The sequence below is a fragment of the Anas acuta genome, chromosome 2 (genome assembly GCF_963932015.1).
Source record: "Anas acuta chromosome 2, bAnaAcu1.1, whole genome shotgun sequence".
Classification (NCBI taxonomy): Eukaryota; Metazoa; Chordata; class Aves; order Anseriformes; family Anatidae; genus Anas; species Anas acuta.
The window spans coordinates 19,208,154-19,222,839 of NC_088980.1; the positions used below are offsets into that span (position 1 = coordinate 19,208,154).

Here is a 14,686-nt window from a genome sequence, read left to right on the forward strand (position 1 = left end):
TTCAGAGCTGTGTCCTGTTGTTGTTCAAAAGCTCAATAGCTGAACACAATACTGGAACTTTAGAATTTGCAATCATTTGCTTTTGAAGAAATCTAATTTCCCATTATCATAAAGATGAGAAATGTATGATGATGATAATTATGAAAATGTAAGTATTTTGTAAAATATCAATATGCGCTTATTTTATATTTGGAGCATTGTGCTAGAAAACTGCTCTGTCAATGTCACAGCTCTAGAGATAGGTATATTTGAGCTAAATTTTTGTGACCTTTTACCGTACTGCAGTTGCTGACTAAAGCTTTTACATTAAGTAGGTTGCAGACAACATCTTAAACATGTGCAAGGAATAGAGAAGATACTTAATTGTTGCAGAATGTGGACTGTGTGTGCTATCTTCTACATCATTTACTGGATTGCAAATACAATGGCAGATTCCAGATAATGTCTTGAGAGGCTGTGTTTTATGGTTTTGAAATTTATACAGAGCATCATTAAACATACATGTAGACCACTAGTGTGAAGTGATCTGACACCTGATTTTAACAACAGCACCCTATTCCTCAGCTTTGTTTTGCTTTACTGGTCCTTCTGCCCTTGCTAGAAGACTAGTAGCATGCAGTTTGCATCCAATGTTAGACACTCAGATTTTACTACAATGAAAAGAAATGCACAGCACTTGGCATACGAGTATCTTATGAGGCAGTATTCACAGTTAAACATGTTATGGAGTAGTGTTCTAAAGTATATGACTTGGTATCCATTCTTTTTTGCATTAAATATTTTTTCTTGTACTGTATTTTTCTCACAATCAATTCTTACATCTCTTTCTCGTGTTCAAACAGGCACATTGCTGCTGTTTTGATGGCCTCCTCTCTGTGACTTTTCTCGGTTCGTTTCTGCTTCATTCTCCTGCTGTCTCATCCCACTGAAACTGTCCTGAGAAAAAGCACATCAGGATATTTTTTCCACTTTAAATCAGATGATCTTTTCTATGTGCTGATCTTCCTAAATCTTTTTGCTGTCATCAGCAGCACACTTTTTTTTTCCCCAAGACCCATTTTCTTCTAATTTGCAGTTCACTCTTCTTCCCAAGGGTCTGTTCTCTTTCATGCTATTTTTTATGGTTATTGGTAGATTTTTCTCCTCTCTCTCGATATTTATCAAGTACCTAATGATGTGCCTGGAGTCTTTCCACTCCTCCACTTTCCACTCCATCGCCTTTGGCCAATCTCATCTGTTCTTCTTGTATATCATTGTATATCATCTCTACCAGCCCAGATCTCTTTGAGTCTTGTGAACAATCTTCTGCGTTATTATATTGAAATGGTTAGAAACCAATTTCTTCTTTCTTCTTAAAACCTCTTCTCAATCTCACTCTTCATAAGGTATTTCCAGCACTTGAATTCAGAGTCATGTTGTTATCTCTGATTCCTCTCTCTTCTCAGAATAAGGATTTTGACGACCATTTCTTATTTCCCTGTGTTTTTATACTCATTTATCCCTGCTGCTATTCCAAAATCTGCCTTAAATCCCTTCTCCTCTGGTCTGCTCTAACTTCTGTTTTGTAGCCCTTTAGAGCTTCTAAAAGCTGAAACAATTTGTATTTTCAGGCTCTCTTTGTGCATATCGTAAGCAGAGGCTCCACGGGTCATCCTATGGCAAGTTCAAAATCCCAGGATCGCTTTGAAGCTGCAGCACAGTGCTGCCCTGCCTGCCCCTCACCCTTGAACTGTTTATCCCTTCTTCTTGCTTTTATACATTTCTTATTTCCGTCTCCCTCTCTCAACTTTCTGCCTTATTCTGTTCCAGTCAATTGAAATAACAATTTGTCTATATGGCAACTGTGTTCATTTTCTAGTTGTCTTCAAACTCTCATCTTTAGCCTCTATTCAAAAATACCCTTCTATTCACATTTTGCTTATGTGGCTTACACTGGGAACCTTTCACTCTGAAGGGAATACAGCACCACTCCATTTCTTCTTCATGTAAGCCTTCACTACGTTTCCCCTGCGGGAATATTTAAACATTTTGGCTTGGTTCTTTAACAAGGCTGAAAAGGGCGTGAGGAAGCAGATGTAGCACCAGCTCTAGCAGCCCATGAGCCTGATGCACAGAGGCTGGTGTGACACCGAGTGGTTAGCAGAGTAGCCCTAATTAAAACACCAGACTGGAGTGACAGACACTGGTCTTCACCACACGAAAAATTACTTTTCCCTGAGGATTTTGGGAGAGTGTCCTACAGCTTTTTTCAGTATAAGTTGCAACTGACCTCTGTGCTGTTAGTATATCTTAATAAATTCAAGTACCTTTTTGCCAGCTTTATCACTTAATCCTCCATTTTGCTCCTCTCAGAAGCACTGATGTCCTTGACTGATGGCATCATGTAACTTACCATATTTGAAAGTTGATCTTAACGTTTTTCTGTGATACTGATAAATTGCTTATTATCACTTCCTAGTTCCTTGCTCAGCTAAAACTCATGGACTACAGCTTGCTGGTTGGAATTCATGATGTTGAAAGAGCCGAACAGGAAGAAGTAGAGTGTGAAGAGAACGATGGAGAAGACGAAGGTGAAAGTGATGGGACCCACCCTATTGGAACTCCTCCTGACAGCCCAGGAAATACGCTGAACAGCTCGCTGCCTTTGGCTCCAGGGGAATTTGATCCAGCTATTGATGTTTATGGAATAAAATCCCATGAAAGTAAGCAGTAATAAACATTTGCATGTTCAGATGTTTTGATTCTTGCACCAGAATCCTAGCACCTCACAACCACACAAAGGCAAAGTAACATTGCATGATATAAATTCACTCTGCAGGAGAGGAAATTGGTAGCTGTTTGGTGTAAGCAAACACCAAACTTTTTCATCAGGCTGTTTGGAGAAAGCAGAAGACATCTGTAATGCTCAGCTCTGGTACTGAACATATTTCTTAGATATTGTGATGTGTGAGGGTGCAGTCATGTAGTTCACCTACTGCACAATCAACCCATATACTTGCTTACCTATTCAGACACTGCAGTTCTCAGCAGCTGTTCAAGACAGGAAAATTGTTTATTTTTGTCATCAGCATTTGATAAATGCATGTTCTTATTTATAAATAAAGTATATGTGTTCTTCTTGACTCAGAAGTACTACCTTTCATATAAAAAAAAAAATAGTTTTTCCCTACTTGTTTGCATAACCACGAAGGAACTTGAAATCCACATTAAGTGAGCAATAATTTGTATTCTGTATGCTGGTGTTTTATTTTACGCTCATTCAAGGGGTTTTGAATCATATACGAGTGCAGTTAAAGTCTCAGTTAAGAACATCTTGAGCCTGTGGTCTTTATAGAACTGTGATTCTGACTGACATTAACCTGCCTGAGCTGCTGACTGATCTTTAAGTCTCCTTTGTTAGAAGGAGGGCTCATGACTAAGATGTCTCAAAAGTCATTCTTACTGTCATGTACTTGCCCTTTGCAGATGCACCTAGGAAGGAAATATACTTTATGGCCATTATTGACATTCTTACTCATTATGATGCAAAAAAGAAAGCTGCCCATGCTGCAAAAACGGTAAAGCATGGGGTAAGTATCTGTTACTGTTTTTTTTTTCTCTGATACCATTTATAGTTCTGCATTTTTGTTGTTTAGTACACTGATATAGCACATTCCAGGAGATCTGTGGAAAGGTGAAATTGTTTTTTCCTGGTTTCATAAGTAATACAAAAGTACAGATTACTTTTTTATAGTAAAGCTACACATTACATACTATAAGTAAAACTCCCTTTTCAGCTGTACACATTTTTCTTACCCATAAAGAAGACTAATGAGATGCTGCCTATTTAGGGCTTTGTACCATGTTTGTGTGATGCACCTTATTATTGCAAACAAAGCTGTTCACCAGGCACTTGTTCCAGTATGAAACTCTGTGAAAGCTGTTGTGAATCTTATTCCAGATGCAGGGCCCTAGTGATGGTTTCATTATTGGGTATAGCCTGTTGAAAGTTAATTCCTCAGCATATAATGCGGCTCACTTTACAAGGTTTCATTAAAAAAATACATTTTAAAAAGTCCGCTTTGCAAAATTAAGTATGAAATGTACATACCAAATACCTGGATACTATTCAGTGAAAGCTTCTGTTTGACTACCATTAATTTATTTTTGACTGAAATTGCTGTCCAGCAGCAGACACCAAAGAGCCATGGTGAAGCAGCCCAGTCTTGCAGAATTCAGATTGGTATCTTCCATTATCACCATATAGTGATTTAAGGTTCAAATTTCATAAACTCTTTTAAAAGAGCTTCATCATCTGTGAGGCTAAAACCCCTCCTCTGTCTAAGTATCCAAGAATCAGGGCACTGTGGGGGGGTTTAACCAAAGAGTTCAGAGCTTTTTAGTTTCCAACAGAAAGTGATTTAGAACGCTTAGCAATAAGCCCTGGACAGGCTTGCAGAAGGTGTTTTTTGTCTCTCCAAAACAACGTGCTCATTAATCTCTGTGCTCTCAAAGCAGCTGAAAGTTAATGCAGACCATTATCTGGCAATTACTAATGAACGTTGAAAGCAGCGGACTTAAAAAATCATGCTTCTGGCTTAAGTAGGGGGTAAAGTTATATTGCAAATAGCAGCTATGATTGTGGAAGTTGACTGTGATTAGAACTTACTACAGAACATTACTTTCGTGTAAACATTTTGTTTCTTTCACTGTCTACATCCTCAGCCACCTGACACTGAAGTATGTTCAGTAATTGCATGCACACATTTTTTCCCTTTTGTAAAATGAGGAAATATAAATATAAATGAGTAATATAAATATAAATGACTAATTCTCTGAAAATGTCCAATAAAAAATATGAATGAAATTATGACCTCATTGAAGTAGCAATTGTACAGCTTCTTCAGGGAGTGCAGGTTTAGATGAATATTTGTTGAAAAAATGTTACTCATTGTTACCATGTGTTCCAAAGCAGGTTAATTAGTGTTCAGATAGCAAAACACATTAAGCAAGTAGTGACACACCAGATCCAACTACAGTAATTCAGTCTGCTCAACATGAAGACACCACTGCTCAAGAGACCAGAATCTGTGGGTAGCGTGGCTAAGTGAGTGCTGTAGAAATTATAGAGGAGACAGAAGTACTGTGAGAGTAAAGAGGAGCGAAGAATGCTATTCAGAAATGGAAGGTGGATATTGTAGGGTTGTGGTGGTGAGCACCAACCACCATACAAGCGTCCCTGTCCTGGCATGGAGCCTGGAGAGGCATCCTGAACATTTTGCTTGTGGGAGTTATTAGATTTTGTGTATAGTACCTCGTTCTGGGACTGCAAGTGAAATGCATTAAGTAACGCTGTCTATGACAAGGCATTGAATAAAATATTTTTTCTTCCTTCTTTCCTTTTCCCTCCCAATTCTCCGCGTAGGCTGGTGCAGAAATTTCAACCGTTAATCCTGAACAGTATTCAAAGCGCTTCTTGGACTTTATTGCCAACATCTTGACGTAACCTCTCATGTTACATGGGACAGACACAAGACCTGGGGACAACAGCAGTGGCTACAAGTGTACGGAAAAAAGGAACTCAGAGAAGCGCTCATCTTGCAGAAAGCAACCCCTTTGTTTACATCTGCTGGCAAAGATGACTGAAGTGGGGTGGAATACTCGCTTTAACAGCTGCCTGATATTCCCAGCATAGTTCTAGCTATTTCTGACTCTTTTGTGTGTGCAAAAAAAAAATAATAATAATTAAATTAAATAAATAGAACAGCTTACTCAGAGTGCACTGTGACAGTCATACTCTGATGCTACCAGCTGAAACGGAATAAATGAGCAAAGAGGTGTGGGGTGGGGGTGGGGAAGAGTAAATGCATGTTAAATCTACAATATTGATATCAAATTGTAAACTGTGGATCAGTTTATTTTTTGAACTAAAAGATACATGACAGTATTCATGATGATGATGATAATAATAAAAACCTTACTGCGAATGTTACACTTATACCATGCACACTGGCACTCCTTAAAAAAACAGCTGCAACAGTAAGCCCTTGGTGCCGGAGGCTTTTCCCATCAGGTTCACTGCAGTTGTTTTTTTTCTTCTTTTTTTTTTTTTTCCCCTCTGTCTCCTATTTTTTTCCTTTTTTTTTTCAGCACATTGCATCAGGAAGTTCAGGCTTTCAGACACCTGAGAGCTGATGTCTCTTATCTTACGAAGAGCTAACATGTAATTCATGCTGTGTGTACATTTTTGCTACAGTAAACTTATGTTAAGGGAAAAACCTTGCTTCTTTTACTTTGTTACCTGAAGTTTTCATTTGTTTTTTATTCTTGCAATATAGGAACTAATAATGTTACAAGTGGAAAAAAGCTTATTTGAAGACGCGCATAGTTTTGGGCAATAGTAGCTACATCTTTCACCCACGAGAGATGTGCATACTGATAGAAACTCCATTCTCTTGTAATTTAATGGGAATTTGAAGTTTAAATGCTTATGTTGTACTGTTTAAACAGTGGTATTTTATTATAGATTATCCCTCTAAAAATTAACCCTGAATTTTACTGTTTACATTATTAGGAAGGCAGGGATATTTCTGAATTTCAGACTTGTGTACAATATATGATTTTTGAGTTTACATGTAAAGTTATTTTGCAGTACAAATGAAGTAATGTTTGTCATCTTCCAAGGTGTAACGTGCAGTAGTGTACTAAAGTGAATGTTTTGCTCACCTCCGTGAAAGACTCTTTTACAATAAAAAGAGAAAGGTTATTGCAGAGGGATTCTTCCCAAGGTCGTCTTTCGTCAACAAAATGGCCTGTCCTACCATCTACTCAAATCTGATTGTATAGTACGTTGCCTAAAACTGTGCTGATCATGTTTAACTTGTTTAAAATTTTTAAAACACGACATTGTATTTCTTCTCTTCTTGTATTTTTCCCTGACAGACTCCATGCTTGAAAGACAAATTTACATATGCTTAAAGTTTATCTACTTATACACTGTGCTAAAGCTGTGCCTTTGAAATTTCTTTATTGAAATTGTTAGATTTTATAGGCAATTTAAAAGAAGTCAAACCCTCCCCGTCATCATTTCTAACTCAGATCAGGAGTGCCAGCATGCCTTCTCCACAACTAATGTCAGTGCTGTTAAGCCTGCAACTGTGCATAATGTATGTAGTGTTTTACTTCCGAGGAGCCTATACAATAGCAACCCATTACACTCTCTTCAGTGGCCAAAGGCAATACTATCCCTGTTGCTGTGTACTAATTTTATTCTCCTTTCCCCTACCTTTCCTTCAGGATTATTTTTTGTTTTGTTTTGTTACATTTGACTTAGTGATGTCTGCAGCACTGTAATGTATGTGTATACTTTTGTATTGTATGTATTTAAATAAGTTGGTACTGTGGCTTGGTATTTTTTTTTTTGTTCTCTCCCTGTACACCCCGGTTGTCTCCATTTATCACCCATGTTTCATTTCCTGAAGTACGCTGCGGCTTCTTAAAGCGTGAGGCCACAGCGAGACCCTGAACTAAAAATGAGGTACACGTACTTTGAGTAAATATTTAATTGCGGCCAATTAGTGTACATTTTTAGACAATTTTAGAAATTTACAACAAAGCATTCTTTTTGTCTGTGTAGCAGTTTTGTCACTCATTATTGTTGATAAACTGTTTATTTGGACAGGGCAAAGAAGACTCATTATTGTATGTTAGTGCTTAGATTACACTCCAAACATGAGCAAGGCTTTATAAAATAAAGCACTCTGATGACTCACTAGGTAAATCTTCTGTTCTTGTGTTTCAACTACGTTTCTGATCACTTACAGATGAACTTGGGATGTTAAAATGAGCATGTAGACTATATCATAAAGAAAGCGTAAGAAGACACTTTAAACTTTTGCATTAGATTTTACCTTGCTCCTTCCATGCTTATTTAAGTGGCTTGAAATGTTTAGCCTTTGCTTTTTTGTGTTTAGACTGTGCTCCAAGAACAAATACAGAAGTTTGGGAGTGATGATGTGATGGATTAAATCCTAATATTGCTACAGAAAAGGGAAGATGGCCCACAATAGTTAATTGATATAAACATTGGCAGAACTTTGTTAATGTGTGTAAGATCTTAAGCTAAACAAATTATTTAAAAAATACTTGGGAAAAAGCCCGGGTAATTCAGAGGCTTTCTGTCCAGGCATTTCAGGGCTTTGCTTGTCAGGGCTTCTGGCACATGACGCAGCCTTCACCGCACAGCCCAGGTAAATGGCAGAAAAGTGCCTTTTTTCTTTATCCTGACTTCTAATTCTCTTAATGCATTTCTCATTTTTTTACTTCTTTTGTGTTTTATGGCACAGACATGGCAAGACAGTATTTTCAGAAATACTTTTACCCATAAAATACACCTGACAGACTTAATGCTAAAGCCGATGTTCCCCACAGGGAAGGCTCTTGAGGAGCTATTCTATTAAAAGCAGGTGATAGGGAGGGGAGGGAATCTTCTTAATTACTCATTTAATGATGTCTCCAGCATTAATCTAAGCCTGCACATCACACAGCTGCTCCAGCTGTTTAGGCATCAGTATGATCATGGTGCTCAAGGACTGCTGCTCACGTTACTGGGATGTGCTAGAGGTGGACAGCAAGCTCCCAGGCCAGTTCCCTGTGTTTGTCACCTAAAAACCTGCAGTATCCCCTGACCAGGCTTCCACATTCCTGTGCTGCTTTTATAATGTGGATGTGCATACAGTAAAAGTTTCTAATACACAAACCCAGCACAATGGGCCAAAACGTGCTGGTCATGCTCCAGCAAACCGCTCAGCAGCTAAGTGTTACGGCTTGTTTACAGCACGTTGAGCTCTCCTCTTTTTTTCTAAGACTTCTGGACTTGCTTAGATTTCACTTTTCTGGACATGATAAATTTCAGGTGTTTTTTTTGTTGTTGTTGTTTGTTTGTTTGTTATTTGTGGTGTTTTTTTTACAATACATTTAAATTTTAAGCTAGCCCATCTTTCAAAGTGATGGTTCTTAGTGAGGAGCTGCTCTTGTTGGTACAGCACAGTCCCCAGCTGACACTCAGTTGTCTCTGCGTGGTTATAGAGCTCAGATTCACAAGGCTGCAGCTACCTGTGGCCATCCCAACACAGGGGCATCCCCCTCCTGCCTGGCCTGCATCACCAGGGCTGACTGATTGCCATATCTCTTTGGGGAAGTTGCCACAGGGCAAACAGTGTTTGACAGGCATTGCTAGCTCCAGCAAGCAGTTGAAGGCCCTTGTTTTTAGGAAATGCATGTATACAACAATGCAAAGGAAGAGAATAGCTTTTCTGATGAAATGTTTTCTCTCTTTCTCACCTGAAGAAAACCTGAAAGCACGGATGATATTCAAGGTAACTAGCAAGTTAATGCAGGGACTGCAGCAAAAATGATGTTTAAATTAAAATTTCATGGAAACATTTTTTCTACATAAAATACAGAATGTAAATGTATAATCTGAACTTCCAGCTTACTCCCTTGTGCTTACCTCTCCTTTCCCAATGCAGTACAGGTTAGCAAGTACCCGCAGCACAGGGCATCGTGTCGTCCTGATGTTCTTGTGCTCCACCATCACTCAGTGTCTGTTCTGTGTGTGCTGTCCCCTGCTTCTTTGTTTCTTTCAAGCTTTCACACTTCTCATGTAATGGGAATAGAAATAAAAACAAAGCAGTTAACTTAGAGAACAAATCCGCTTCACTCCTTCCTTTCCATCTTAATTTCTCTGTGCCAGCTGTTGTTTCAGGAACTCAGCACAGCCTCTACAATGCAGCGTGGTATCAAAGAGCAGGCACTGGGCAGTGCAGCAGTGCTGGCTTCGGGCACGTCTGGATGGTAATGGCAGGCTGCTGCACCAGGGATCAGAGATCCAGTGCTATGCTGCAAGGGAAGGTGCATGAACGAGTGATAGAAAGAGCTTGAGAGCCACAGCTTCAAGTGGTGAAGAGGATTTGTGTGAGATTAAGAATCACAATCTAACAGTAGCCTTGTTAAAAGGATTAGAAAATAGGACCTGCAGGGACTTGAAGGAAGAGTTATGGTCTGTCCCAGAGCAGGTCAGCTGTAGATAAACAATGGCAAGAAGTGGTTTAATCTTTACCAGTGAGGGCAGGTCCATGGCATCCCTCTGCTAGCCTTTCCCAGGCCTCACTAGCTATAACATGAGACAGACTTCTTTCTAATATCTTTCCTGACTCTGCATTACTACAATTTAAGCCCATTAATATTTGTTCTATCTACAGTGGGCCCTGAGAATGGTTTATTCTCTCCCTCTTTCAGTCTCTCTTAATACGATCCCGCCTTTATGTACTGAACAATGTAAATATTAGCTTTGGCACATATTAAATTGAATATTTCCTTTCCTTATTTAACAAAATAATCAAAATAGTTTGAGCCAGACAGAATGACCTATTCCATCTTAATGCCCAATTTAAAAAAAAAAAAAAAGTAAATGGTGCTTCTCAATTGTCAGTCCCATTTTATAAATACATTTACACATTTGTATTTTGAGATTTTCCTAGTAATCCATGTACAGAACTCAGTCTAAAGGAGCACGCAGATACTGCTTAGCGGTAGCTGTTGCTACAACTGCAATAAAATACCAACCACTTTTTTACCAAAGCAAATGATACCACGATCTTTCTTTTCCTAATGATATTCTCCATTTTCCAAGCTTCTAGTCTCATCTCTGTCAGTGATATGATATTAAATAATTATTTGGTCATAGATAATTAAGATATGAAAAATACTTCTTTGTGAGCTGGCATAAATTTACACTTGCCCAGTGCTCTGACTGTTTTTGGACATTGAAGTTATTGCACAGTGTGCTTTGAGTTTATATAAAGGGTTCCTGCTTTGCTCCCAGTCAGCCCAATTAATTCATACTGGCTTGTTTTATGTAGCTGTGTGTATCCTACTGGCGTAAATGGAGTTTGTGAAACCCTCGTGTTTTGCAGCAGTTTGGCAACCCCATACAGGACGGGGACGTGATTTAACTCATCCCCTGTCTCCATTCCCACTCTTTCCCCTTGCCTCTGTGTGAGTAGCCCAAGGCCAGATCTCTTTACTTTCTTTTCCTTTTTATGCACTTTTAAGTGGATCCATAAAAAAACATTTCATTATAAGAGGATCTCAGACACTTCTGTCCCCAGCCTATTTGGCACACAAAACCCAACACAAGGGCCAGCTGCCGTCACTGCGCTGACAGAAATTAAGTTTGCATTCCCCCAGCTGTGGATGAAAGGCTCGCATTGGACTCTGGCTGGGGGGAAAGTCCCGTGCCCTCCGAGATGCACCTGCTTAGCCCAACTGCTTGGGCTCAAGTGGTGCCTGAGGATCCTTCCTGCCCCAGTAGGTGTGACTAATTAGCGCCGGCCTTAATCAGGCACATGGTGCTCAGATGGACTTCATGCTCTGGGCCCGGCCCTGTCTTCCTTTGTACCCTGTAACCACATAACAGCAACAAAATATTCCCTGCCTTGAGGGGTTTCTCTGAGTGTTTCCACTCATCTCAGCTGTCAGCCCTTTCAATACACCAAACACGTCTGTGGAAGCACTGCTTATTTGGATGGGGTTTTCTTCTGACAGGCCAGAAACGCGTCCTTATGCTTTATGTAGCCTGCTGATCTCCCCCCTTCTTGACCCTCCATCAGGCACAGTCCCCACAGCCACGCTTCTTGACCTCACCCAGAGGACTGAGGTGTCCGGCCTACAGCAGATGATGGGTTCCACAGGGACATTTCAGCAAGGTGGAGCTAATCCATAAAGAAACGAGTTTTTCAGATTAGAAGATGGACGTGAAAGGATTGTCAGTCTCTTAAGGTCCACAATGAAGTGTCCTATTCCTTCTCAGGCACTGGGGGACCCCCTAACTGGGCTTCTCCTTGGGGAAGGGGCACCAGCCATCTCACCAGGCCTCTAGATGCAACAACCACAACTACAGCGAGGGAGCAGGCCGTGGCTGGTGGCCGTGGCTGGTGGCCAGGAAGGGGTGACCTGGCCTTTATGTACCCAAGGCAAGCTCAGGCTTCAAATGTTGGCTATTCTGGAAGATCAGAATAGAAATGGTTTAAGCACAAAATACTTTCCCTTATGTTCTCATGCCGGTGATCAGGGCTCATTATCCAAACCCCCTCCGAAGGCACAGTGCTTTAAATTACCTCTGAGCAACTGCAAGGTTTATCAGCAAGAACACCAAGACAGCATTTGTTGATTTCTGTCCAACAAAACTCAAAAGGAGGGAAAAAAAGGTACAGAGCTGTTAGCAACCAAATCCCATCGCATACTAAAAATAAAAGAAGCTGTTTGAGCAAGGTGAGAGACAAAGCATGTTCACCCTAGCAAAGATGAGTGTTAAGAGCAAACAGGTGAGAAACATTAAGCAATGAGCCAACCACAGGTGCCCACAAGGTGAAAGCTCAAGAAGCTCTTCAAACAGACAAGCTTTATTGCTATTATGTGCTTTAAAACTAAAGCTATCAGTTCAAATCCATCCATGCTTTATGGGCAGCCCATGTGAAGAACGAGGATGTCACAGGATGATGGTAATGCAGGGAGTCAGGGAGTCACTGCGCTCTGCAGAAGCTGTGAGCAGGACAGACACCCTGCTGAAAGCCCTCTAAGAGAGAATTAAACTCACTGAGCCTCGTGAGCACCAGGGCATGTGCAACTCCTGCAAGGTACCCACAGACCAACAAAATAAAGACGGGGGCTGTGCTCTAGAATAAAGTCCTACAAGCAGCATCTGAGATGTCAGGGGGGAAAGTAGTTGTCAACAAGGGAAGCCAAGGGACTTAGCCTGATAAGATGTTTCCAAAAAAATGCATTCTCTCATTACACGGAGCAACTAAAGAAGAGGGTCTGCACACTTAGAGGACTTTTCAGCAACTAGAAAATGTAATTTCACAGCCAGGCATAACTGGAGGACTAAATTTCACAGCCTATCCCGAAAATGAAAGGTGGAAAAGTTCAATGAGTTCAAAGAAACTAGCCGGGAATCTAATACAAAGACATTTCTGGATACTTTCTGCATGTTCAACCAAAGTTTGGTTTTAAGTCTTTCATATGATACAGATATTAACATGAAGTCACAGCCAGGAAATTAATTCTGGATGTTAGCAAGCAAACTGGTTTTAATCCTAATTGTTCCTTTTCTGCTAAACAAAGTGGTTTTAAACAGACCTCCCATGTAGCTTAATTTTGTGTTTAAGCCAGCTGCTCGCAATAAGTGCTTTCGCCTATTCTTGCTTCTCCCACAACTTGTACTGTTACCTTTCCAAACCAATTCACAGCCCTGTGTGCACTGCTCTGGTTTTTAATCACTGTGGTAGCAGTTCTCACCTACTTCCCTTGCACTGACCACCCTATAGCCACAGCCAGGTTTTGCTTTAACTAACACTTCTATAGCCAAGATTTGCAGTGCTAAGAAGTAAGTTGTGCTATTTCTAAAGCTGGAAGTCCATTCTGCCATGCACAAGCCCTTTCTTCAAGCTAATGTTTACTTTATAACACATTTGACACATCAAAAGAAATCCAAAGGCACTTGAAATATCTTCTAACTTACAACTACCTTTAGTTAGAAATTAATATTTGATCCAAAGCCCAGGAAAGGCTCCCTTTAAATACAATAGGTATTGAACCAGATTCTTCAAGCAGAACATTTTCATCATCAGTAACTCACAGCAATTTGTCCTTGCTAAACTAGAAGGTGTTGCTGTTTTAACAATGCCAGCACAAACTCATATTTCCAGTTTCCCTTATTACGGATCCAGATACCTCATGGCAAAAGCACTGACATATTTCAATATCTATTTAGGATGCTTACTGAAGTGCAGCCTGCTTTGCACAGAACGAGTGCATCTGCACTGGAGTTCCACAGCATAACTGCAGCTGCAAACCAAGAGCCAAAACTCACCAAAAGCTTTAATTGGGTATAACTATATTAAGTGCAATCAGTTAGCAAGACAGATGTTTGGACAGACCTTCCCCTGAACGGTGTCTTCAGTCCCATTTGTCTAATGCTCCCACAGTACTTAATAGCCGGCTCAAACATCCCTTGAACTGTAAAAGAAATTCCCACAGACCAGATGAGAGCAGAACAAATCAGGCTCCAGCACACACATGCAATATGTGCTAGCTTTCCTGTAGCATAATTAGTACCATACAGCTTCTCTATGCAACAGGATAATTCTTTATCCTAACCGAGGGCAAGGAAAGCGACTTCATACAATCTGTGATAGACCTTCTCAATTCCAGAAGAAAAAGGCTTAAATATGTAATTTAAAACATAAGCACGAGCATTTCAACTTTGAATTGACTGAAGCAATGTAGTAAGAGGATGCATTTCAGCTTGGCTTGCTCCAAAACCTTCAATGAGGAGCAAGATAGAGCAGAAGCTTGGTTTAGAGCCAGACACGAAAGCTTTCATGAAATCAAAACATGGGAAGCATAATTCTTTCACAAACGTATAATGTAAAACCAATTATGCTCAAAGCCTTTTCAATCTTACTCATTTTTGATTAAGAAATGCTACAAAATCATCTCAAAAAAATGCTATTGAAAAAAAAAATGGAGAGCAGATCTCAATCCTAACTGTATATGGCAGCTTGTACCACTGAAGAACCAATTCCTTTGGTAAGTTTTTAACTGTTACAGAGCCATGTCCATGCATTCCTCCTCCAGATTACAA

The 14,686-nt window shown here is 40.0% G+C and overlaps 1 protein-coding gene across 2 annotated transcripts in view; it reads left to right on the forward strand.

The window, feature by feature from the left end:
* The window catches only part of PIP4K2A (phosphatidylinositol-5-phosphate 4-kinase type 2 alpha), a 107,650-nt gene extending 99,897 nt beyond the window's left edge, over positions 1-7,753 (forward strand). For both annotated transcript variants that reach the window (XM_068673749.1, XM_068673748.1), the window contains 3 exons: positions 2,459-2,702; positions 3,466-3,569; positions 5,405-7,753. In XM_068673749.1, coding sequence (XP_068529850.1) covers positions 2,459-2,702; positions 3,466-3,569; positions 5,405-5,485 — 429 coding nt within the window. In that variant the 3' untranslated portion in view covers positions 5,486-7,753. The remainder of the gene's footprint in view (positions 1-2,458; positions 2,703-3,465; positions 3,570-5,404) is intronic.
* The last annotated feature ends 6,933 nt before the right edge of the window (positions 7,754-14,686 follow it).